The sequence below is a fragment of the Fundulus heteroclitus genome, unplaced genomic scaffold (assembly GCF_011125445.2).
Source record: "Fundulus heteroclitus isolate FHET01 unplaced genomic scaffold, MU-UCD_Fhet_4.1 scaffold_50, whole genome shotgun sequence".
NCBI lineage: Eukaryota > Metazoa > Chordata > Actinopteri > Cyprinodontiformes > Fundulidae > Fundulus > Fundulus heteroclitus.
In genome coordinates, this window is record NW_023396923.1 from 1,601,130 (window position 1) to 1,628,383 (window position 27,254).

Genomic DNA, 27,254 nt, shown 5'->3' on the forward strand with positions numbered 1-27,254 from the left:
TATATATATATATATATATATATATATATATATATATATATATATATATATATATATATATATAAATAAATATAGTGGTACTGCTGCCTGTCATCCATCAAAATGAAATATAGCAGGAGAATAAGCCCATTATCAAATCTAGGATGAAAAAATATGTGTAGAAAAAGAATTAGTGAGACTAATGATCTTTCTCTCTACTGCATAAAAAGTGGATAGTAAAATAATATGTATTGATACTTATTTCACTGTTTTCTGTGTCAGGATGAAGAGCTTAATACTGATTGATTTTAACCAAACGGTGTGATTTTTGCAGGGTGCCATTATCTCCAGCCTGCTGGCCAACAGCAGCTACGTGGTTCAGGTGGTGGCCATTTGCAACAATGGCCTCAAAGGACGATGGAGCGATCAGATTATAGTTGACATGCCGTTAGAAGACCCTGGTACGAACAGAAACGGGCTCCAGAAGAGCTGCTTTAACTGTTGTACTCGCTACGGTCAGGACTGTTTATTCTATACATGTCCTTCCAGAAAGCGATTCCACTCCTGACGCTGTGACCAAAGAGGCTGAAAACCACAGGGAGGTAGGCTGGTCTGTTCGCCTCGCTGCAACTGGGCTGCATTTCTGTATCCATTTTGTTCATCTGCGCACCTGATCATTATGAAGGTGGAGGCTTACAGTTAAGCATCTGAAGTCCAGTTTAATGAATGCTGAAGCAAACATATAGTTGTGTCTTTGCAGGCATCAGATGTAGCTGGACTTAAGACGCCAGAGAACCAGAATCACCTGGATCTGGCTTCAGAAGACCACAGTCCAGTGGAGGAAATCCCAGCTGATCAGACAAGAGTTTACCAGAACCAGCCAACCCAGCATCAGAGACAGCCCACAAATCAAACCCAAGCAAGCCAACAAACACCAGTCCAGACTGCCAAACAATTAACCCCAAACAAGCCACCTGAGTCTGTGACTCAACAAAAGGCACAACCAGTGGAGAGTGTGAGAGAGAAAACGAGCCTAAACAGGCTGACCCCTCATTCTGGCGATCAGAACTGGATAGAAGATGATCAGCTGATCCCAGCACACTCATCTTTTACAAGTCCAAGTTTTGACAGCACCAGTTCCATTTGGGTTAACCGGATAACTGAGGAACCGGGCCTTCTGTTTCCAGTTGCTCGGACAACAACGCCGCCACCAGTTCGTCGGCAAATCACAGAAGAGGCGTCGTTGTCAGTCTTGTCACCTCAGGTCAGTATGCACTTTACCAGTCATCCAGTGTTCTGATGAGGAAGCTCATCTGAAATGACAAATTATGTGTTTTCTGTCTCATTCAATTCATTTACACCCTCTGTGGGTTCATGTCCCCTCTGTCTTCATTTTACAGCCTATAGATCTTGAGCTACCAGAACAATCTAGTGAAAATAAACCCACTACGTCTCACATGTTCATCCACCCTACGGAGGACATCCAGGTCACAGATATCTTCTATGAAGACACCGTCACTATCTCTCCGCAGGAAATCATCACCCACCCTCCAACAGTATCCGCTCCTGTGGTGCAGAGTGAGATTTAACCTTGGTTTCCACTGCTTTTCCTACATTTGTTCTAGCTTAAAATCATGTTTCATACTTGGTTTATGGTTAGAGGTTGACACTGGACACTTGGGGGTTACGGTTGAGCCTCAATACTTCTGTCAGGGTTGTTTTGTGTGATTCTGTAATTTCCAAGATCGTTGACATATTGGCATAGGCTGTTATGTTTATCTCCACACCATGACAGTGTTAGTTTAACTCAACTGGAAATTGTTTCACAAAGCCGAATTCTTCCTTTTTGTAAGGAATGGAAAAGTGTAGTTCTTTAATCCCTCTGACTGGCACTCTGCAGCAACAGAGGGAGGAGGGGCCAGACTATGTTCTGTATTGCCCAATAACACTCCGATCACACCTGGATAAAAAAAGAAAAAAAAAACTGTAGGATCAGGAAATCAGAAATTGTAGCAGTTATGAAACTGTAACCGGAGCCCAGCGGAAGAGGATTTACCACTGTTAACTTTCAGCAAGAAGGTCCTGGATTTGAATGCAAGCTGAGGCCTTTCTTCCAGTTTGCATGTTCTCTGTATGCATGCATAGATTCTCTCAAGATACACTAGCTATCTCCCATGGTCCAGAAAGATGCATGTTAGGTCCAATTATCGTTGTGTATTGCCTTTAGGAGAGTGTGTGTGTGTGTGTGTGTGTGTGTGTGTGTGTGTGTGTGTGTGTGTGTGTGTGTGTGTGTGTGTGTGTGTGTGTGTGTGTGTGTGTGTGTGTGTGTGTGTATCCTCAAGCTTGCAGCTGAGGGAGAACATTTTTGCTCATTTTACTAGTAAAGCGAGGACATTGATGTAAAGTGAGGACCAAAAAAAAAAAGGTCCTCCCTTTTTTTCTGGGCTAGGGGCTAGTTTTAGGACTAAGGTGTCAATTAGGTTTAGCTTAGGGTTAGGTGTAAACTTGTAGAGGTTCGCTTTCAGGGTTAGGCCATAGAAAGGCTTGAAAATGAATGGAAGTCTATGGCAGTCAAGGCACGGTCCTCACACATTAAACAAGGATGTGCTTGTGTGTCTGTTGTTGTATTGGTGAGTAAGGCGCACCTGCCTCTGACCCATAGAAGCCCCAACCCCAGCACCCTGACACAGATGTGTCAGATGTAAACTATGGATTGATGGGTTAGACAGTGGATTAAACTATAAAATTTTTAAAACCGGCGTCTTAACCAGCCAATGTGTAGCAAAGAGTGACTCAGTATGGACTCTCCACACCCTGCAGGCATGGTTGGTTTTGTTTGATCAAATAGTCTGATTGTGACTAACACTTTCAGCCAAGTTATATGTCCAGTCCTTTTTTCTGGATGATGTCTTATTCATGTCCCGTCTTGTTCCATTGGATTCCATCATCTTCCTGCACGTTTTGTTTTCAGGTAGTGAAGAGCACAAAGACACACTTTTGAACCCTCAGGATCGCGGAGCCACTGTACACAAACTTCTCCAAAAATCCATCATCTCTGATTCAGCCACCCCTTCCTCAGAGTGGATCACGGAAAATGCAGCAACAGCAGGCAACACTCTGTCCGACTCGTTCTATAAATCCTTCACTACCTCGTCTTTGGTCAGAGGGCTGATGCACACCACTCAGGCGCTGTTCAATGGTAAGACAAAACACTTTTGAAAAACTTCACAAAATTATCGTTACCTTTTAAAAATGGCTGTTAATCAACATTTTAAGGGATTTTAATCAACAGTGGGGCTTTTCAGATGTTTTGGTGTGTAGATGGCTGGATGTAATTACATTGTGTGCTTTCATTCTCCTTTTAATGGCACACAACTGTGCATCTAATCAGGGCTGTGCTCTGTCATCAGAAGGCCATTTTGAGGAGGATCCCGGTGGTGGTCATGAGGAATAAGATGGTGTTGATTGTGATTGGAGTACTAATCAGGGGTGCCCTGGCTCTTTAAAGGGGCTTGGAATTAAATCTGCTTGACTCTTTGTTTCCGTTTCTCGAAGAGGTCAGAGTTTTTCAGCCTCATATCAGTCTACTTGAACTCACTCGAGCCTGGTGATTAGCATCCACTTCTGGACCACTTCTCTGTGTTTTTATCTGTGGCTCTGCAGCACTCTCTAGTGGTTTCCTGCTACCCCACTTTATCTGAACTCTGGGATTCCTTCCATCTTTTCATGTACAAACAATTTCTTCACCTGCTTTTAGTGGCCATACTAATGACTGGGAAATCTACTCAATGATAAAACCATTTGTGTCTTACCTTCAAATACATGTTTAATCTCAAAAAGAACATTTGAAAAAGAACATTTCTGTTTTGGCCTTTCTTGCAGCAGATACATCAATACCCAGGACTGAGGAATCAACTGTCGATCAGTCTTCTGGCTTCATAGACTCCTCTAACCACCTCACAGAGCAGAGCATAAGCCCTATGCTCCCCGTCTCTGAGGGGGTGCTCTCCACTGAGGGAAATGTATTCAGTTCAACACCATTACCCTTAAAACCTGTCACAAAACTCACCAACAGTTCCCATCTTTCTGTTGCTCTTCATGAACACAGGTTCTCTGAGGACAATGTGCTGAACTCTGCTCAGCAGAATTTAGACCAGCTACCAACCTCTGCTAGCTTGAGTCCTCGGGATGAGCTGAACTCCACTCACTCTGTTTTTTTGCTGTCTAATTCTGGGTCAGCTATCACCCAGCTATCAAATACAACCCAACTTGAGGAAAGCAGTCCAAACACTTTTCAGATTCCCAGTAATAATCTAGACAGTGTTGAATTGTCAGAGCTGTCTCACAGCAGTGAAGAGGGATCCAGTGCAGATACACATTTTCTTGATTCAAAGGTTTTAGGTTCAGGAGAGGGGAGTGAATCTAGCTCTGGCTACCACAGCAACATGTTTGGTGGAGAATCGGACGAACTTGCTGAAGCTCAGCCCACATTTCCAACATTCTTAAATTCAGCTTTTAGCTTGAACATAGATTATACTGGAGAAAGGAGCATAGGGCCAGAAAGTAAAACCTCTGAAGCAAGGGATAAAATTAGGCTAAATATTAAAGTGAGCAATGAGAAGGAAAATCAGATAAGTAATGAGGAAAATGCAAAGGGAAACACAGGAAATCAATTGAAGGCTGAACCCAGAGGGAATGTGTACAGCTGGAGTGGCAGCGGGGCTGAGGATGGTAGTGGTTCAGGAGAACAGACGACTGCTGATGACCACATATATCTAAAGCAAATCTATGGTGATCAAGAACATTTCAAAGCTCTACGTAAAAGCAAACACATGTCCAAGGGAAACAGAACACACATTAGCAATCACACATTAGTATCTGAAAGATACAATGATGACCTCACACCCGACCAAGCACGCTTTATGACCAGTGACCAGAACCTTTATGTTAGTAATAACAAAGAGGATCAAAATGCAACTCTGGAAAGTCCAATTACTGTTGATATGAGAAAGGAAGATACTGAAACAATTGAAACTCTGGAAAGTGAAGAACGTGTAGAAGAACCTGGTTATGGAAGTGTTGCTAAAGACACTTTGCAGGACTTCTCAAATGTAACTGGGTCATTTCACACTGCGAGAAGTTCCATGCTGGATGAGCCTTTCGCTCTGCTCAGATTCACTGAAAGTCCTGATGGAAAACAGCAACAGTGGGGAGGTAAATGAGAGGCTATGTTTCACTTTTATAGACTTGTTTTAGAAAAGCTTATAAATTGATGCTCCCCTTTACTACCAAGCAGTTTAAACTCATCCGCTTTGAGTTTATTTTACCCACCAGTCTTAGTCATGGTCAGAGAGGGTTTAAGGAGCAAATAGTGAAAAAAAAACCTATTTGTCTGAAGAGGTAATGGCAGAATGAATTTGCTCTTTGTGGCTTAAGTAATTAAATGTAAAAAAAAATATGCAGTATCAGAGAGCTGAAATAGTCATGTAATTACTGAAACTTTTACTATATTTTCTATTTGTAAGGCAAATCCATATTGGATTTCTAGATTAAGGTTGGTGAAAAATGTATACTTTTGGATTTTTGGCTTCAAGGGGCAGAGACATTCAGATTCCCCTTTGAGGTCTGGGTTGGTGAGTAAGTCCAACTTTAGAGGTCTTTCCAAGACCTTTTTGTAAACTTGAGACTCAGAACCCAGACTTTTGAGTACACATGGAATGCACCACCTGTCTCTCTCTTTGGTTGGAATCACAAGAAATATTAGCCTGATAATAGATAATTTACAAGAAAAGAACATCATCAAAAAGTGAGACAATATATTGCTATCTGAAATATGTATTTGAATGGTGTGGGGCAGAGGAAAGACCCAGTGCTGTGTAGTTTGAAATAAAGAGAAAGGAGTGGTAATGCTTTCTTGGTTTGTTTATAGCAAAGGGAACACCATACCAGTCTGCCAGGAGATTATTCTGTCATATATGTGCCTAATAGTCGGTGTTGCTGTCAGGTCAAGTTGCAGACTACAGTCTGGTTACTGGCTGACGTGTGCCCTGTAGTCCGTGGGCCAGAATCTGTAGGACGTCTCCTTAAGAAGTTTCGTATGAACTGTCAGGGGGAAACTTTCTTGCACTTGGATAAGTTGCTACACATAGTAGTGATCTCAAAACACCAATGTTCCCACGTTTTCACTTGCACATTAATAAGTTATAGCCGATAAAAAATCTAAACTGTTGCGCTCTGGTCCAAGAGGTCATGTGATTCGATTTTTGCTGCTCAGCCAATCAGATCGCTGTATTGTCAGCTGAGCGAGTTCAACCACTTCATCATGGCTGTGCCCGTAAAGGGTTGTAAGCATTTGTTTCCAGACAAAGAAAGCCCAATAATAGCATTTTCTGGTGCCAGTTGGCAAAGATCTTTATGGCAAGGAAAAAGAAATAGCCCAGACCATCCATCATTCATTTTCTAACACGCTTATCCCTGCTGGGTTCGTGAGGGGTGCCGGTGCCGATCTCCAGCTGTCAATGGGCGAGAGGCGGGGTACAACCTGGACAGGTCGCCAGTCAGCTGGAAGTATAAATCCAGTCAACTCCGCCTCATTTCCAACCTATTAGGCGTGGAAATGAAGATGTTTTACTTTTCTTAACAAAATATAGCAATGGTGTCGTTACATTATTGTTCAGTTAGTGTGAAAAAACTGAAAATGTAACACTTGTTAGTGCTATCACAAGGGATTACTATGTCGGTTAAAACTCAATTGATCACTCAATATAACATGTTATGAGAAAGAAAACGGCTCTGTGGTTTTCCAGATGTGTCACAAAAATATTACACTGAATAAAGGTACAGCCAAAATGATCACATTTAATAAGATTTTAATTTAACCAAGAACCATATAAAGATATTGATAAAAAAATAGAACAATGTATTAGGAGCTTAAATAAATCAATTTCATTTGATTAGAATGTGATGTTTAAAAATATTGAGACTTCACAAAGCTGGAGATTAAAAGTTTTATTGATTTCAAACACTCTCCCGACACAGGGGATACAAATTCTGGCGGGGATAAGTAGTTTGGCACAACGACACCTTTCGCCTGTGGTATCTTAGCGCAGCAGGTCTTGGTGATATCACGGTAAAATGGGCCAAAGTCTGGGTTTTTTCTGCCCTGTGATGGACTGGCGACCTGTCCATGTTGTACCCCGCCTGCACCGGCACCCTTCGCGAACCCAGCAGGGATAAGCGTGTTAGAAAATGAATGATGGATGGTCTGGGCTATTTCTTTTTCCTTGCCATCAAGATCTTTGCCAACTGGCGCCAGAAAATGCTATTATTGGGCTTTCTTCGTCTGGAAACAAATGTTTACAACCCTTTACGGGCGCAGGCATGATGAACTGGTTGAACTCGCTCAGCCAACAATACAGAGATCTGATTGGCTGAGCAGTAAAAATTGAATCACGTGACCTCTTGGACCGGAGCGCCACAGTTTAGATTTTTTATGGGCTTTAACTTATTAATGTGCAAGTGAAAACGTGGGAACATTGGTGTTTTGAGATCACTAATATGTGTTGCAACTTATCCTGGTGGAAGAAAGTTTCCCCCTTACAGTTCATACGAAAAGTCATCCTACAGATTCTGGCCCACGGACTATAATCTTTCAATTTGATAGTCATTGAAATTGGGATTCGTACCAAACCCAGATTACATTGTAGTGTCATCGTGGTCAGATTCTTGCTGCAACTCTTTCTTTTACTGAATCCTTGAAACGTTTTTCCTACATCCTTTGTTAAGTATTGTGATATTTTACAAAGAAGTATAAGTTCAAAAGAAATAAAACATGAACTAATTGTGTGTGTGTGAGATATTGGACTTGAGACAAAGTGTTTTTTCCAGGTGAGTTCCAGGTGAGGTCTGCTCTCCATTATGTGAAAAATCCTTCATCTCAAAGACTGATCTGTATCAAACACCAGATGTTGTTCTTATGATTCGATTTCAACATGTCACTTACAATCGTACTGACCACAGCCCCAAGCCCTGCTTAAAAGCCACACTGCTCCTCCCCACGCTTACCTATGTTTCTTTGGTGGCATTTATCAGAATGTGTCTAGGGGCTTGGTAATGCCTTCACTTAGGGCTGAGTTACACTTTAAGGTCAAGTGAGCGTGAGGTATCTATGAGATCACAAATTTACTAAAAGCTTTTAAGCATTTAATATCTTGCCTGCAGTATATACACAACAGTTTGTGTAAACCCAAATTAGTTTGTCCTGGGAGCTGAAGCACTTACTGGTGCAAGAGAGGTCAACATCTAATGGACAAATATTTTATATTACTTTGGAAAAACATTTACACAAAAGCTGAGCATTATTAATAACGAAATTTGAGGTAGGAGGCAGTGCACCACTGGTGACCATTTTATGTGAGACGCATACTGAGAGCCCCTTGGTGTCTTGGGGATCTCTGAGGGGTCCATAGTGTTGAGACTCCCAATCTAAGTGCAGACGCTGAGTTTGGCTAAAACATGTGTTTCCTGACATTTGACTATTAAATGTAATCTATTACCCTAGCTCGATTCCTGGGAGTTAACTGAAATAACATTGAGACCTTGAGAAAGGGATTTTAAAGACACTATCTGCTCCACAAGGCTCTCATAAATTCCCCGTTCTATGCCGTGGCTGGCACACATGCTAAAGTCTGAATCCACCTTTGTGCTCTGCACACATTCTCATCTTTAGGTTACTGGGTTAAGAGTTGATACCTGTATAACTTTAAAATACACTATTATCATATAAGTGTTTATATATTATTCATAACAATAGCCACAACTGCATGGTGTGGGTGCCAGCAGGGCGGGTGGGGTGTGAATGTTCTGACCATGTCCCAAAGGGGTGGGCTCTGATTGAGTGGCTTATTGCTGTTAGGGATGTGTCTAGTTGGCTGTGGGCAGCAGGGACATAAACTGACCTCTGGTCGGCATCCATCCTCTTGACTTCCCTGAGGCTAGCTCAGCAGGTGGGGTGCTGATGAACCTTCCCTGCTAAGGTGCCTTCTAAGTTCTGGCTACCATGGTCGACTGTACCTGCCTCGCATGTTGGGGAGGGGTGGGGGGTGTTGTCTTTTTTTGCTGGGTGGTCTTGCTGCCGAGGGTCTGTGCAGGTGCCGTGCTGCAATGGGGATAAGTCCCAGGCTTGGCCTGATGGCTGGAGATGGCAGTGGACTGGGTGGGGGAGTTTGGTGCCCTATGTCTGTGTGGGGCATATGGCTGCTCTGGGGTTGCCATGATCTTCTGAAGCTGTGTCCATCTGTCCTTTGCGGCTCCTGGATGCGGACTGTTGCTTCCTTGGCACGTCTAGGCAACCAGCTTCTCTATACCTGACAGGATGAACGCTTTCAAATGTTTCGAGTCAGTCTAAAATCCTGAACTATTGCAGTGCTTTAAGCAATTTTCTTGCTTTTTACAGAGCCTTGTTTTTCTGTTAGGTTGTTACTGTGAAAGGCAATTTTAAGATTGTATCTTCAGTATGTGTTTCCTACTGGGCGATAAAGGGTGGTGCACAGCCTTCCAATCATCATTTCCTGTTTAAATAATCATTGGCCTTTCGATAAATAACTTCCAAATGAAACCTGTACAACTGTTCAGATCAGACAATAGCCTTTGCAAAAAACATTGGAGGTTTTAAGACTGAAGATAATTAAAGACAGCGAAAGTCTGCTTTGTCTCAGGGAGCGGCCGGGTCCAGCTAATCTGGATTCATGCTAAATGAAGACACCAAGAGAGTTATATACTGCAGGGAAGATATTAACTGCTACTAAACACTCAACAAAACCTTCTTTAAAAATCCTGAGCCGCTTTTGTATTCTCTCGTAATGTGTTGCAGTTTTCTGCTTTGATCTAAATTTCAAGCTTTGTATGGTTTCCTTAAAGTAGCCAGCACATTTCTTGATGCAGTCAAAAGTAGCCCGCCCTTCTTTCTTTCAGAGGGCAGAAATAGCAGCCACGAATCTCGGGTCGGGCTGGTGGAAGGCGTGGAGAAAGACAAGAGGACAGTAGTTCCTCTGGCTATCGTCTCCACTCTCACTAGCCTGTGTCTGCTGGTACTAGTGGGTATACTCATCTACTGGAGGTACAAACCCCCCACAAAACACACAAACTGTCCATTCTGCATCATATTCAACCCTCATTTCATGTATAATTTAATGTCTCTGGTTCTAGAAACTGCTTCCAGGCAGCTAATTTCTACCCTGATGAACCTGCATCACCTAAAGTCCTTTCTGTTCCCTCCACGCCTCTGCTGCTTGCCACAGGTAGGCCGCTCTGAGGGTCTAAACCCCCATTCATTATACACGGCCCTGTTAGACACAGATAAATGAGGGATCTTGTGTTACAGATTGCCACGAGCCGCTGACGGTAAAGCAGTTTGTGAAGCATGTCCTAGAGCTTCACAGCACTAACACCTTCTCCAAGGAGTTTGAGGTGTGTTAGATTGAAGTCACTTAAAAGGGTAATGGGAGGATAATTTGTCATAGCTCCCTAATGTGTGTCCATATTCCTATTTAACATCATGGGCTCTAGGAATTTCACTTGATTTGTTGTGTAGAAAGATATCTTTTAACTTGCAGGGAGCTTTTTAGGTAGCCAATGGCAGTTCAGCAAGTTAATTCAGCTAAAAACAATACTCTGTGTTAGGAGAACACTGCATGATCAGTGGGATTCATGGACACATCTGCATGTTTGACATTTCCACATATGAATCTCAACATTTAAATAGCCTTAAGCTATTTCTCTTTTTTATGTTCCAACCACAAACTTCTATTCGTTATTCGGAATTGTATTTTGTAGAAAATAGGACATAATTGTGAAATTGAAGGAGTTTTTACAAATAACTCAAAGTAAGGCCTGCATTTATGTTCATCCAACATTCGTCTGTAACTCGGAAAATCTGAAAATCAAGTGCAAACACCAATTTGATAAAGTCTCCCCGTCTCTAATTTCGCCCACGTTCACTCCATCATCTGAACATAGAGCATGACACGACTGCAAACCTACCAGGTCCATCCAAACTGATCAGAATTAATTAGAGAATCAGCTACAAGGCCCATGGTAGCTCTGGAGGAGCTGCAGACATGCACTACTCAGGTGGGAGAATCTGTGGACAGATTAGTCATGCTAACCACAAATCTGATCTTTTTGAAGTTGAAAACAAGACAAAGAAGTTATTTATGTACATTGTTCTGGTCACAACTTCCCCAGGATGGTAGCACCATTATGCTACATATTGTTAGCACAATAATGTGCTAACAAGTTTACGTTTGTGGCTTTAACTTACAGTGACAAAGTCGAAGGGCAAGAAATACATTTGCAAGGCATTGTTTGTCTCCCATGTTTCCCTCCCATTGTGCAACAGTGTTTCTGTTTTCCAAATAACCTGAGTAGTTTTACACCACTTGAATTATTATGAGATCCTAGTCTTGTTTCCTTCACCGTGTAGAACATAACAGTAATTTTGTAGGCCACAGCTCAGACAGGAAGGTGAACCTCCCGTTGAGCGCCTCCACTCTGTGTCGATCTAAACCCTTAATTCCTGGACCTGCACTGACTCCCTGTCTGTCATCTTATCCCTCTGTCTCACTCTCCTCTCACCATCTCCACCACCATCGTCGTGCTTTCCGCATCCTCATCACCCTCCATTAGATTGTGAAAGAGTCATATGAGGTAAGACACCCTACATTCCTATGCTCCAGAGGGTTTTTGTCCTTCTTGGAAAGAAAGGAAAGTGTCAGTTTACCTTAACAGCCCTGCCTTGAAATGACTGTCCAAACGTCTTACTCCACTGACAGTGTTCCATATCTCTTTTTCTTAGAATAGCTAGGAGCAGACTTTTTTATGTGTACTGCACCATCTGCATTGTATTTTTTTTCTCTGCTCACCAGAGCCATTGACCAAGCCGTTGTTCATATTTTTGTGCTTCAGGATGTGCAGGCGTGTACAGTCGACATGGGCATCACTGCCGACAACTCAAATCACCCCGACAACAAAAGCAAGAACCGCTACATTAACATACTGGCCTGTATGTGTCTGCTCAGTGAAATCGCTCAACATACACAGTCATGGACAAAATTGTTGGCACCCCTCTGTGAATCAAAGAAAATCCCACAATTGTCTCTGAAATAACTTGAAACTGACGAAAGTAAACATAAATAAAACATTACTGAAAATTAAACAATTAACCTTTTTAATTGTGGTTCAACAGAATAAAAAGATAAACTAATGAAACAGGCCTGGACAAAAGTGATGGCATGCCTAGAAAGATTTAAAATAATTTGACCATCTAATTGGCATTATAGATATCTTAAAGCTTGTAATCAGTCTGTCTATTTAAATAATTGCTTGTAGTCCCTGGGGTGTACCGCACTGAACATGGATCACAGGAAGTGAAGGAGAGAGTTGTCTCAGGAGATTAGAAGGAAAATTATAGACCAGCATGTTAAAGGTTAAGGCTATAAGAGCATCTCCAAGCAGCTTCATGTTCCTGTGACCACAGTTGCACATATTCAAAAGTTTACATTCCATGGGACTGAAGCCAACCTTCCTGAACGTGGCTGCTGGAGGAAAATGGATGACAAATTGCAAAGAAAGATGCTAACCGCAGAGCCCAGAACAAACTCCAAATAAATTAAAGGTGAACTCCAACGTCAAGGTGCATCAGTGTCAGATCACCCCATCCGTCACTATTTGTACCAAAGTGGACTTCATGGGAGATACCAGCGTCCTCCTTTGGACAGAGGAGACAAAAACCGGAGCTTTTTGACAAGACACATCAGCTCCATGTTCACAGACAAAAATAAAGTACACCTGCAAAAGAACACTGTCCATACTGTGGAACATGGAGGAGGCTTGGTTCTGTTCTGGCGCTGCTTTGCTGCATCTGGCTACGGGTGTCTGTGCACAGATCTCTGCAGGGTTCAGTGAAATCATGAGCCTATCAAGGCATTCTGGAGAGAAATGTGCTGCCTAGTGTCAGAATGCTTGGTCTCAGTTGTAGGTCACGCATCTTCCAATAGCATAATGACCCAAAATGCAGAGCCAGAACTAGGGCTGGATGATATAGAAAAAAAGCTTATCGATAAAAAAAATGCATTTTGATCGATATCGATAATTATTGAAAATATTTAACACCATATTTTTTGTGTAGCTCTGCCTGGACATTTTAGGATATTGCTAAATGATTTAATTGTAATAAAGAACACAAACACAGAATTCCAATAAATCTTTATTTAACCAACTTTTTTAACCATAACATAATTTTTTAAAAGAAAAATAACTTAAGAGACCTGAGTTATGTTATTAAATACTGACAAAGAATAAACTAAAGTTACCAGTAAAATGACCAAAATAAATATACCAAACAAATAAATAAAATAGCCTATTTAGGTGGGAATAGTACACTAGTTACTCCTCAGGGTCCATTCTATTTCTAGTCAATTGAGAGGCTGACACAGGGCTGAGGTCTGAGGTTGTGGCGTGGGAACACACAGACTGCAGCTCATTTTGCACTGATTCCCTGCACTAGTTGCACAATTTAGGGAGCGCTGTTAGAGAAAAACTTGCGCCCGAAACTTTATATCGCGGATCAAGAGTGGCGAGTAATTGTTTGAAACCAGGTTTTTCAACTGCAGACAAAAGCAACATATCCATCACTATGAAGCATATTACTGCATGCGTGATGTCCTTATGCCGCTTGGATGCTTTGTCATTTTATCACAAAGAAGGGAGCCCAGTTTAGCTGCTATACCTGCTTTGTTTTGGAAGAACTTCCAGGAGATTCCTACGAAGACGCGGAGCGGCGTCAGGGCTGACACAGCTCGCGCTGCTGCGGGTGTGAGCAGCTTACGTGATGAAACAAGTTGGTTGCGTTACCAGACTTTGTTTTTACCGGTTCCTTGAAGGAAGGAAAACTATCTCTATCGAACTTTTATTGACCCTTTTTATCACACCACACGTCTATCGATCGATATATATTGTTATTGAATTATCGTCCAGCCCTAGCCAGAACCAACAGAGAACGGCTACACGACTATTCTGAAGTGACCTCCTATGAACTCTGATCTAAATCCTGTTGAACATCTATAGAAGGACCTGAAACATATTGTCTGGAGAAGGCACCCACCCTTCAAACCTGAGAGCGAGAGATCAGTGAGAGCTGGCAGAAATGAGTGAATAACTCGTAAGGGAAGCAGCCTTACAGAGAATGCGTAGAGAATCCGCCAGGGAGGGGTGATCTTTGAGGAGCGAGGCTGCTGGAGATGGATTGCTTGTTTGCAGAGGCAGGGCGAGGCAGGAAGGTGGAGAGCGGTGGAGGGAGAGCAGGGCACGATCTGGAGGACAGAGAGGAACAGCTGCCAGCTGAGGTTTGGCTTGAGGGATCTTAAGACACGTTGAGTCCTGGGAGACTTCTTGAGAACGGAGAGAGCCCTAGTGGATCATACCACTAGGGCTGTAACACTCTGGCATGGAAGTGCTGGCAGCCGTCTCCTTAAGTACGCCTCCAGAGGCGTCCGTGACTCCGCCCTCCTGCCATCAGCCCTCACTTGTGGGAAAAAAAGGAGAGCAGCACCCCGGCCAAGGGCCGCTCTACAGTTCCTGACAATTGTGGGATTTTCTTTGGTTAACACAGGGGTGTCAACAACTTCGTCCATGACTGTAGGTCAAGCAAACCTGCGGTACCTTTGCTGATGACCTGTTTCTTTTTTCCCAGATGATCACAGCAGAGTGAAGCTCTCCAACAGTTTGGACAGAGATGGGAAATGTGGGGATTACATTAATGCTAACTTTGTTGATGTGAGTGTTTTCTTTTATGTGTTCATATGCAGGTAAAGTCTGTGGTAAAGTTCTGCTAAACAGTTAGCAGTAAAGCTTTTAGCGTTTGCCCATTTCTACGGTGTCTTGATGAACAATAAAATATTTCATAAGATGCAAAGCTTTAAGAAATGCATAAAATGTGTAAATTAGTCTTTTTAACTTTTTAACAAGACAGGAAAATCCAGATTTGTTGTTTTTAAGTATTTAAGAAAAAAAGCAGGAAATGAAGAGCAGTTCTGCCATGGTGTGGGGGGTCCATCTGGGATTTACCGTCTGATCACAGATCCACGGTGAAAAATGGCCAACGTATCATCAAATTGTCTCTGGATTGTTGAAAGGAGCTTCTTCTGAAGGACACTTTTATCCCACTCTTGATTCATGGAAGGGATTTTGGGATGAACTGGGGTTAAGCCCAGTTTCTTGAATGAGACTCAATGTCACACTTCAGGATGTTTCACTATACACATGGTAGCTCATCCTTTTCTCTCTGCATAAATTGTTTTCCAGATACCGCAAGCAATCAGGAGGCTTTATCAAAAAGCACTGTACTTCTGCTATCTATAGTGGTACTTCCAGCACAATGCTGAGTTTATTCTTCATTTCTCAGACAGAATTAGCTTCTTTGCTGCCTTTTGTGTCCAAAAGTCTTCTGATGTGATGTACTAACATTCACTTACTGCCAATGTTGAGAAGCAAAAACCTAAACTTTAAAATTCTTCACTATCTGGAAATACAGTTTCCTGTATGTAGGGAAATATTTATGAAAAGCAATTATGTCTGAAGGCTTCTTTTAGATGTTGCTTCTATAGTTTTCTTTCTGTTAAAGGGGGATTTTGCTTTCCACTGTCACATGTATGCTCGATAAGAGGGATTGCTACAAAGTCAACGACACAGTGCAAGTGACTGTCAACTGTGGCTACACACTCATCTAAGTGGCGTTAAAGGTATACTATGCAACCGGGGTTGATTTTCCAGCGAGGCTCCCCCCAGAGGGCGAAAGTAAAAATGCACTGTCATAAAGATGCTCAGCTGTTCTGGTTTCTCCGTCAAGCCAGGTGTGATAGTTTTGAGCTTAGCAGACAGGCGAACGCAACGAAAAGTCAAAAAAACGGCAGTACAAACAATGACTAACACAGTGAAAGTATGAACATCAGGGTTTCCCGTAGCGCTATCTTGGCGATGCGGCCGCCTCGCCAAACTCACGCTACCGCCTCGCTAACATAAAAATTTATAAAAAATAAAATAAAAAAAAATAAATAATTATAATATATATAATTATTATAATAATAATAAAAACTCGATATACTTGCATGTTTATTTGACGTTAACAAGCGGGTCTTTGTTGTTGCTTTCGCGCGTGCATATAGTGAATGGCAGGGCAAAAACACATGGAGTTCTCGCCGTAAAGCAAGACCGACTCTCGTGGTCTTGCACGAGACTTCTGAGCCTGTGGGTGCGGGCCGAGGGCTCTTGCAATTGCAAGTACGGTATTTCTCCCACAGACCACCAGGGCGGCCAAGAAAACCTTTGTTCGACCTGAAATGACTCATTTAATCATCCAAAACGGTATGGAACACATTAAATAACTGAAAAATGTTGCATAGTATGCATTTAAAGCTGCAAGTCAATGACTCAATGCAATCTGCAGGGTTTCCTTGGAACATATTTTAACCAATTTGAATAATAAACTTGTGATCATTTTTTTTTCTTTTTTCCTTTTATCCTTCCTCCTTTAATTTTTTACATTCCTCTCCTACTTTATTTCCTTTCTTGTGTCCTTCTTTTCTTTTCTCCTACTACCCTTTTATTCAGGTGTTACTTATTTTGTTCCTACCTTCCTTCCTTGTTCCCACCAACAGTCCTTCTGTCCTTCCCTCCTTTCCTGCTGTTTTTCAGGCTCCCATATTTCGAGCCTAGGCATTAAAGGAATATCTGCTATATATTATTGGTTAACTTAAGTAGTTTGTGCCTGTGCAAATTCTCAGTTGTCCAGGGCATCGCAACAGCAAACAGGCTTAAATCGCAGGCAACCAGACTGAAAATGTTTTGATACCTATCCAGAGGTCTTTGTCAAGTGCGAGTCACCAGAACTGACACAGACTCCTGGATAGGTGTTGATACGTTTTCAGAAAGAACTGAGCGAAAGTCTGGTGGCAGCCTATTTAAGCCTGTTTGTTGTTAAGTATTTTGTAATTTTAAAGTCAATAAAAACTGTTGAAATCTGAGTCTGGAAAAGGTTTGAAATTTTTAAATAACTGTGCAGGAACCCTGACAGAAAGTTAGCAAAACATAACTGTGTACCTAGGCAGGTTTTAGGGTCACAGCTGACACGACCAATTAAAACTGCAGCGATGAAATCAGTTTTATGTTTGCAGGGTTATGAGCGAACAAGGGCATACATCGCAGCTCAGGGGCCTCTGAAAGGAAGCAGGGAGGACTTCTGGAGGATGATCTGGCAGCAGAATGTTGGAGTTATTGTCATGATCACCAATCTGAAGGAGAAAGGACGCGTAAGACCCCACACAAACACAAGAGTCTCCACAGAGATCAGTGGCGGTTCAGGATTTCATATGTGCTCCTTTTTTTCTTTTTTTATTCTCCACAGACGAAATGTGACCAGTACTGGCCAGAAGAGAATCAAGAGGATTACGGTGCTTACCAGGTGGCTCTGAGAAGCACCAAGACTCTGGCTTACTACACACTGCGGACATTCACAGTCAGGGACACAACAAATAAGGTACATGACATACACATATTACCTATCTCTACATTTAACATACCGTACACAGAGAACCTGAACACACAACGTCTGCAATGTTTCAGTTTCGGATGGAGTTTATGTTAGTTGTTCTTTCAGGTGCCTCAAAAGAGAGTTGAACACACGTTGCTGCATTTCCACTACACCCAGTGGCCGGACATGGGCGTTCCAGAGTACACGCTGCCTGTTCTGTCCTTCATCAGAGCATCATCTGGGGCCCGAACGCAGGAGATGGGACCCGTCCTGGTACACTGCAGGTGGAGTTGAAAAGGATTATTATAGAAACACAGAAGTGAAAGCATTAAAGTGAGTCTGGAATAATCTTTTAATCCATCTGTTACAGTGCTGGTGTAGGAAGAACAGGAACCTACATAGTGATAGACAGCATGTTGCAGCAGATCCAAGATCAGGGTACAGTAAATGTTCTCGGCTTCCTTAAACACGTCCGGACACAAAGGAACTTCCTGGTTCAGACGGAGGTGAAGAAAACTCTTGCAGCCTTTTAAAAAATCGAATTCCACTAATTATTCTTAATATTAAGACACTGTCATGCTGTTTCTTACCTCCAAAAATTTGAATATTGCATAAAAGTGCAATATTTTTTCCAGTGATATCAGTAAGTGAAAATCGTATATTATATAGAATCATTACACAGTGTAATTCCAAGTCTTTGTTTCTTGTAATTTTGATGATTATGGCTTACAGATCATGAAAACCAAAACAATTCAGCGTCTCAGAAAATTAGAATACTGTGAAAAAGTATTATTGAAAACTCATGGTGTCAAAACACCTGCAAACCTTTCTTGAGCCTTTAAGCGGTCTCTCACTCTAGGTCAGTAGGCGACACAATCATGAGGAATACTGCTGACCTGATTGATGTCCAGAAGACAGTCATCGACAACTTTTATAAGGAGGGGAAGACAGAAAAGGTCACTGTTAAAGAAACTGGTTGTTCATACAATGCTGTATCCAACCATATTAACAGAAGATGTGTGGTGGGAAAAAGTGCACCAGCAACAGGGAGAACTGCAGCCTTGAGAGAACTGTCAAGTTAAATTAATTCACGAATTTGGGAGAGCATCACATGGAGTGGACTGAAGCAAGGCTTGAGTCAGTGCATCAAGATCTACTACACACAGATGGATCCTACACATGGGCTACAACCTGGACTAAGGAGAAAAGGAACTGGGCTGTTGCTCAATGGTCCAAAGTCCTGTTTTCAGATGAAAGTAAATTCTGACCTTCAAAATGAAAATGAAAGTCCCGGAGTCTGGAGGAAGAATGGTGAAGCACAGAATTCAAACTGCTTGAAGTCCAGTGTGAAGTTTCCACAGTCAGTGGTGGTTTGGGGTGCCATGTCATCTGCTGGTGTTGGTTGTCACGGTTTTCTGAAGTCCACAGTCAATCCATCTAGCAGGAAATTCTAGAGCACTTTATGCTTTATGGAAATGCTGATTTCATTTCCCAGCAAGACTTGGCACATGCCCACACTGCCAAATGTACCAGAATCAGGTCCAATGACCTTGCTGTTCCTGTTCCTGATTGGCTGCATAGAAAATCTCCCCCATAGAAAACCCCATAGAAAATCTCTGGCTATTGTCAAAAGGAAGATGAGAGACACCGGTCCAAACAAGGCAGATGACATGAAGGCAGCTATCAAAGCAATCTGGGCTTCCATTACACCTATGCAGCACCACAGACTGATCACCTCTACATGCCACAGGATGCCTTGACAAATACTGAGACCATAGAAATGGACATAATTTTCAGAAGCCTGACATTTGTGCTTAAAACATCCTTTTTTATTGGTCTTATGGCATATTCCAATTTTTTGAGATACTGAATGTTGTTTTCTTGCATGTAAACCATAATCATCAAAATTCCAAGAAATTAAAGCTTGAAATATTTTACTCTGGTGTGTAAAAACAGTTTTTTACACACCAGAGTAAAATTTTTACACACCAGAGTACAGCGTTTTTACACACAAATAACTGTTTTTACACACAAATAACTGTTTCCTTTCTGAAATGACTGGAAAAAAAACATTGCACTTTTATTCAACTCACAATTTTTTGGAGATGTCTCTGTAGGCTGGAATATTGAAAAATTTAATGATTAATGCTGGTGAACCCAATATTTAGCCGGACACAGATTTACGTTTTTAAAAGGTTTATTTTAAGGATGAATAGTGGCAGCTGAGGCAGGCAAGCAGAACCAGACTTGACAGATGAGTAATGACTGATGGTGCACGCAGGCAGGGATGAGCAAGGCCCTAGAAGATGCAGGTAGTGACAACTCAGAATAGGCAATGTGGACCGGGGAACCAACAGAACAGGCAGAGTGAGTCGCTGGAACTCACGAGGAAACAGACAGGCATGTGCAGCACGCAGACACAGGCAACTTTATCGGAAGAGTCCAGCTGGCTGAGCACACAGGAACTGGTAGAGGACAGGCACATAACAAAAGACGACACAAGATGAGATGAGACGTTCTGGCAGGGATGAGTTGGCTGAGGCAGGTATATGTAGACAGGTGAACAGGAGAACTGAGTTGACTGTAATTAGTAGCAACAGGTGGAACAGATCTGGGGCAAAGTGGTGGCTGGAGGGAGACTGAGGTGATTGGATGATGGGTTAGAGCAGGTGAAGACTAATTATGAACAGTGCAGAAAAGTCCAAAGCAAACAAACAAAAACCTAAATCATGACAGAAAAATGCATGTTGCCCAGATGTAACCGTGAAGAAATATAGTAAATTTTGTGAAACATCACATCCAGTCATGTGCTTAAAGTAATTTTGATGAGCTCCCTTGTCTGAAACATACATGCATATTGGGATCAAGGGTGTGGATTCAGTGCTGGTGATTTGGGAATAACTTTTCAAAATTCTATGTGTCCAAATTTGTCTGATAATTATTAACCAAATTAATGTGAAAGTAGAGGAGGCCATCTGTTTCTCTTTCAGTTTGAAACATCAATTATGCTGAGGGGAATGGATCTTCTTCACTGCAGGCAGCACGGTTTGGCCTGGGTTTGATTGTTGTTATTGGGTCACTGCTGCAATATTTGAGACACGATGTGACTAATTCTTTACGTGGTGCATATGTTTTGTATATATGGCGTGTGAGAGCTGCAGAACTCATGCACTGGAATTTTTCAACATGTGTGACAACCTGCTGGTGAGCATATCATGTTTGCTTCAGTGTTAAAAGCCTTGAACGTTGGTGTTGTGTCTTCTTACGCCAATGCAGCTAAGGGTAGACATGGAACAGTGATGGGGAAGTAGAGTAGGAATATCAGTTTAGAGTCCTTTGTTGGGTTAATTGTGTGAGAATTATGATGAGATTTACATCTAAGCTACCTAAGGCCTAGACCTTTAGTTTGATTGTCTCCCCACATTTTCCAGGAGCAGTATGTGTTCATCCATGATGCTCTGGTGGAGGCCATCCTTAGCCGGGACACGTCCGTCACCTCTGAGCTTCTCCACAATTACGTTTCTGACCTCCTGATCCCAAGCACCACAGGAAGAACCCGCATGGACAAACAGTTCAAGGTGCAACTACCATATGATTTCCCATCCCATTGTTCCACTGAAACGTTATGAAAGTTGCTGTAAATTTGTTTTTGTTTTTTTGCCCTTCAGCTCATAAGTCAGCGCCAAGCAAAGCAGGCAGACTACAGCACTGCCCTGAAGGACGGCAACGCTGAGAAGAACAGAGCAAGAGCGCTGATGCCTGGTAAACAAGACGAGACGACTGACTGCATAATGCAGGCATCATTGTGGAGAAGCTGTGAGATTGTTGAAATTTTTTATGGGAACTCCCCTGTATCTCAGCCTCTTATGGCTGGTCCCTCTTTTTGTCTCCATTACAGTTGATGCTGATTTTACATGGTGCTCCTCAACTGTTTAGATTACATTATAGCAATAATTTTAACCACAGTGTTGTGCAATTATACACTGTTTAAAGTTATTTAATGTTTAATAAATAACTGTTTGTTAGGTATTGTCCGGTGAATATCAGCCTGAGAGCTGATATCAGGACAATAGTTGAATGGGATGATTCAAGCACTGGGGATCTTTTAACAGCAAACTCTGCACACACATAGAATAAATGAGTGACAACTTCTCTTCAAGTTCAAGAATTTATTAACGGAAATAAAATTAACATCCAGACAACATCACTATCTAATGCTGTTTATCTGAATTAACACTACATTTCAATCAATAAATCCTCTCTACAAGGCTAGTGAAACTTGACTAAAACTACTAAGCAAAATTAAGATAAAAAGAAGCTAAGCTAAGGAACTATGTACATGCAAAGAAACAAAAGACAAAATAAAAGTCATCAGAATAATTCAGTGAATCCTGGTTCACTGCAGATCTGACATAAAGAACCAAAGTTCAACTTAAAGAACATGGAATGGAGTTAAATTAGCTTAACTAATTTAGAACAACATTTGGCATGTGTTTCAACCCATTCACAATGCAAATCCTGAGATAAAACATCATTTGACAAAATAACATTTTAAAGAAAGATTTTCTCAGTAAAACCATTAACTTTAGAGGCGCTTGATTTTATTAATGCGATTATACCTCCGGGAGGCTAGGGGTCGGTGTAGCGATCAGTCATTACAATTGGCTAATCCTAAAGTTAAACAAAACGCCTTTAAATCAACATTAATATTTCATATTAATGTGGTAATAATGCTCATAGCACTATGGAACAATGGTGGAGCAAAATGAAGCAAACGTTAGGCATGAGGTTAACACACCTCTCTGCAGCTTCTGTACTGTTACCCATCCATTATCCTATTGAGACGGTGTCTTTCCCACGGCCAAAACTTAACATTTCAAAAACTTATCTAAAAGGAACAAATCATAAAAACCTAATAAAAATCAATACGGTTCACCTTGAACCTAAAAATAAAACAATTAAATGTGGTCTATTAAATATAAGGTCTCTCCCTCCAAAGACTTTGTTAGTTAACGAATTGATTTCTGATAAACAGATTGATTTGTTTTGTCTCACAGAAACCTGGCTACAAAAAGGCCTACGTTAGTATAAATGAGTCAACTCCCTCCAATTATTCAAATTTCCACATTCCCAGATCTGTGGGAAGAGGAGGAGGAGTGGCAACCATCTTTCAGTCTGATTTATTAATTAGTCCCAGGCCAATTAATAACTGCAGTTCTTTTGAACATTTAACCCTCAGTTTCCCTCATCCAAACTGCAAAGCAATAAAACCTCTTCTGTTTGTTGTTTTGTATCGTCCACCAGGCCCTTACACTCAGTTTTTGGATGAGTTGTCAGATTTCTTATCTGATTTGGTGTTAAATACTGATAAGGTTATTATAGTGGGTGATTTTAACATCCATGTTGACACAGAATATGATAACCTTAGTGTAGCCTTTAAAACTATCCTAGATTCAATTGTTTTTGCTCAAAATGTGCATAAACCGACGCACTCTTGGCTCCATACTTTAGACCTTGTGCTGACATATGGCATTGATTGTGAAGAATTAACAGTATTTCCTCACAACCCTGTCCTATCTGATCATTTTTAATAACAGTTGAGTTTAATCTAACTGAGTTCTCCACCCCCAAAAGAGGGTCCCATTATAGTAGATCTTTATCGGATAATGCTGTATCAAAACTTAAAGAGTCTGTCCCCTTTTTAATATCCTCCGTATTGCAGAAATGCCCTGTAGATGGCAGCAATGTTGTTTCTTTCAACTCACAAATAGATGTCTTTGTAAACGGTATGACTTCGTCATTGCGTTCTGCATTAGACAATGTAGCTCCCTTGAAAAAGAAGGTGATTATTCACAGGAAGCTGGCTCCTTGGTTTAATTCAGAGCTGCGTTCCTTGAAGCACAATGTTAGGAAATTGGAGAGAAAATGGCGCTCTACACACCAAGAGGAATCCTACCTAATCTGGAGGAACAGTCTATTGTTGTATAACAAGACCCTTCGCAGAGTTAGAGCAGCATATTTTTCATCATTAATTGAGGAAAATAAGAATAATCCTAGATTTCTCTTCAGTACAGTTGCCAAACTTACCCAGAGCCACAGCTCTGTTGATCCATCCATTCCCTTAGCTCTTAGCAGTAATGATTTTACTGGCGCGGATTCAGGCGGGGGCGCAGGGGGCGCGCGCACCCCCCTTTTGGAGACCAAAAGTCTTTTTTTAAAGAGCCCGGAATTTTAAACATCCTTCATAGAATTAAGATTAATAGCCAGTACCTGTCATTTAGAACGCACTGTGACGCCGGCGCGGCCAGTATCGGCGTTGCAATCACCGATACTGGCGGCGGCATTTAGTGTCCAAATATGGGCAGTAATGGCGGCCTGACGTCACATCCTGTGTTGTTTCTTAGCAGAGGCACTGCGCTCACACAGCTGTGATAAACAACAATTATTTCAGATTCCCAGAGGACTTCACCATTGAAATTTTCTAGAGCTATTGTTGAAGCAACAATGGCCACGTGCATGGCAGTTTGATGTTGCAATACATCTGGTAAAAGTGGAAAAAACATCACAAAAATAAGGAGACCGCTGCCGCAGCAGACAGATTCAACTCACATCATTCCTTTTTGGTCTCCTTGCCTCAAACTGGTATGGCTGGATTTTGTCAAAAATCAGGTTGCTGTCAAGAAAGTCTTCTATATAATCCAAATCGCTCTCAGATGATGATGATAAATCCATGAAACTCCATCACTATCGCTAAATAATCACTCTCTGCTGCACTGGTCGTCGCCATCTTGGATAATAGCGCGCAGTGACCAGTGACGAGCCTGTTCTTCTTCTACTACTACTTCTTCTTCTTCTTCTGTTGTGTTTTCTGGCAGTTTACATCCTGTGTGCATTACCGCCATCAGCTGGACGGAGATGTAATTTAGAAATATATTTTCCTATATATCTTTATATCTTAATGAAACTAAATTATATCTATACTTACACACTCACACACACATACACACTAAATCCTCCCAGCTAATTCTGTATCTTTTAAATATTTAATAAGTGCTTATTAAATATTATATTATAGGGAAGCATCTGATTGATGCTTCCCTAATAAATCAGCCATCTTTACTGAACTCCCCAATACCCAGCCATCTTTACTGAACTCCCCAATACCCTTTCCAGTTCTTTCCTCTCTTTTATATATTTTCTACAATAAATCAAAACATGTTCTACTTCTTCGATTTCTCCACAATAAGAACAATTACCTGTTGGATGTTTCCCTATTATTTTTAAACCAGTATTTAAACTAGTATGCCCTATCCTTAACCTGTTTATCCATATTTCCTCTCTTCTATTCATTATACTATTATATCTTATGATAATATCTTTCTGTATTTTATATAAATGTCTTCCTTTTTCTTCTAAATTCCATCTCTCCTGCCATATATTATTTATTTTATCTTTAATAATTACTTTTATTTCTTTTCTACTTAGCGGGACATCATATTCAATTTCTCTTGCCTTAACTGCTTCTTTAGCTAATTTATCTACTTTTTCATTACCTAAAATTCCTTTATGTGCTGGAACCCATGTAAATTGAATACTTATTTTTTGTTGCTTTATACCATATATTAAATAACTGACTTCATCTAGAAGATCTTGACGGCTTTCAGATTTTGTATAGCATAAATATTTGAATAATTTACCCCAACTCTTACTTCGATTGTTCTATTCTTTAAAAAATCCTTAATCCACTTAAACATTTTTCCTTTAATTCCCATTTTATCCATCTTACTTAATAAACCCTCCTTCCAAAGCATATCATACGGTTTTTCAATATCAAAATGTAGCTAAGAGCATTTATTTATTTACCTGAGCCTTTCTTATTTCATTTTCTAAACAAAAAATTGGATCTACCGTTGTCCGTCCACTTCTAAAACCACTCTGATAATGAGATAAAAGACCTCTTTTTTCTATTTCTTACATTAATCTCCTAGTTATCATTCTCTCCATCAATTTACATAAATTAGAAGTAAGAGCTATGGGCCTATAACTAACTACTACTTCTTCTTCTTCTCTTTTTTAATAGTGGTTGGCAAACAACTTTTAGCACCACCACCTTCCAGATTGGAGTATGGATCAACCTTAATCTTATATTCTCCCCACAGAAAAAAAGTATGATGATCGTTAGAAAATGTTGATAATGAGAAAACATGGGGTTCTCACAAGTTGTGTAAAGTTGTAAAGTAATGCAATTTCAGGAAAACTTTTTCAAGTAACGGCAAAGTTATGAAAATTAAATTTTTGTTGCAGTTTTTGAGAAGTAATGAAAAAAGAGTGTAAAGTAAAAAAAATAGTGGACATTGACACGCATACAATAGTTATTGTGTAGTGTGTATTGTCTGATCTAAACCTTTTAGTGCCACATGCGTTTTATTGTTAAAACTAAGAATGGTCTCCTTTATGAAAACATACTAGGCTTAAAACTATTGCCAAGCATCTTGCATATGATGAACGATGAGAGTGAGAAAGAGATCTTTACATCATATAAAGATGATCTACCATCAGGATCAACATTCAGGCAGGAAGTGAAGTTGTGGCACACAAAGTGGTCATCATCAGTGGAAAAACCCAGCTTTCTCCCTGAAATTCTAAGGATAACAAATATGAAGTGCTACCCAAACATTTCAGTTATACCTTTTACAAGTGCTTCTGTGGAACGTGCTAACTCTGGCCTTAAAGCAGTGAAAACTTTGCTGAGGTCAACAATGGGACAGGAAAGGTTTGTGGCTTTGCTGCTTATGTATGTCCACAAGGACATTCATTTAGACATCAACAAAATCATTGACATATTTGCCCAGAAGCATCCCAGAAGGTTGACATTCATAAACCCATTATCATCATCATTATAAAGTTGAAGGTGTTGTAGAAGAGAACAATATTCTTTGTCAAGTCTTACAGTTCTATTATAGGCTTATGGCTTAACTTCATCGTACATGTTCATTGGTTTAACTTACTTTAAAAAAAAAATTCTCAACATGGTTTATCTTGTTAAAATGTGTTAAAAAATCCTTTGTCACTTGAACTATACCAAACTGTTCTTAAGTCCTTGGGTCTTTCTAAGTATTTTTTTTTCTTAATATAGTTTATATGGTTAAAATATATTGTTAAAATACATGTATATTTTTAAAACTCCTTTTGTCACTAGAACCATACCAAACTGTTCATTAGTCCTTGGGTCTTTTTATTTCATTTTCTGTATACATATCATTTCTGGAAATAAAGAAAATCTTTGTTTGATTAATTGTTGATAAGGATAATTTTTTCTTCAAACTACTTTTTAACCTTGTGCATGCTGTAAAAAGCACGAGATTTTGACTTAAAAACCCATTTTCAATTACAATAAGGTAATCATGCTAATTCCACTTATGTTCATCCATTAAAATTATTATCAATTAAAAAATCCTTAGATGAATAATTAGGGTAGTGTGAAAGAGTAAAGATGGCATTCTTTGGTCGTTTAGCCTCATATTGTCTCGACCCCATGACCCTTGACCCCATGACCCTTAGGTGCACACCCCCCTTTGAAAAATCCTGGATCCGCCCCTGTTTTATGGGATTCTTCATAAATAAAATTGATTCCATTAAAAATAAAATAATTGGCTTCCTCCCAAACATGATTACCTCGTCCTCAGTAAGT

The 27,254-nt window shown here is 40.7% G+C and overlaps 1 protein-coding gene across 4 annotated transcripts in view; it reads left to right on the forward strand.

Moving 5' to 3' along the window:
* The window catches only part of ptprz1b (protein tyrosine phosphatase receptor type Z1b), a 204,205-nt gene that overhangs the window by 139,041 nt on the left and 37,910 nt on the right, over nucleotides 1-27,254 (forward strand). For 2 of the 4 annotated variants that reach the window (XM_036132404.1, XM_036132402.1), the window contains exons 10-26: nucleotides 314-440; nucleotides 529-581; nucleotides 740-1,243; nucleotides 1,380-1,557; nucleotides 2,951-3,178; nucleotides 9,952-10,096; nucleotides 10,186-10,277; nucleotides 10,361-10,446; nucleotides 11,665-11,685; nucleotides 11,944-12,040; nucleotides 14,729-14,811; nucleotides 17,208-17,342; nucleotides 17,438-17,569; nucleotides 17,690-17,847; nucleotides 17,934-18,069; nucleotides 20,995-21,141; nucleotides 21,232-21,325. In XM_036132404.1, coding sequence (XP_035988297.1) covers nucleotides 314-440; nucleotides 529-581; nucleotides 740-1,243; nucleotides 1,380-1,557; nucleotides 2,951-3,178; nucleotides 9,952-10,096; nucleotides 10,186-10,277; nucleotides 10,361-10,446; nucleotides 11,665-11,685; nucleotides 11,944-12,040; nucleotides 14,729-14,811; nucleotides 17,208-17,342; nucleotides 17,438-17,569; nucleotides 17,690-17,847; nucleotides 17,934-18,069; nucleotides 20,995-21,141; nucleotides 21,232-21,325 — 2,416 coding nt within the window. Of the gene's footprint in view, nucleotides 1-313; nucleotides 441-528; nucleotides 582-739; nucleotides 1,244-1,379; nucleotides 1,558-2,950; nucleotides 3,179-3,861; nucleotides 6,091-9,951; nucleotides 10,097-10,185; nucleotides 10,278-10,360; nucleotides 10,447-11,664; nucleotides 11,686-11,943; nucleotides 12,041-14,728; nucleotides 14,812-17,207; nucleotides 17,343-17,437; nucleotides 17,570-17,689; nucleotides 17,848-17,933; nucleotides 18,070-20,994; nucleotides 21,142-21,231; nucleotides 21,326-27,254 lie in introns of those variants that run through there. The other 2 variants (XM_036132403.1, XM_036132405.1) reach the window with 2 other exon arrangements.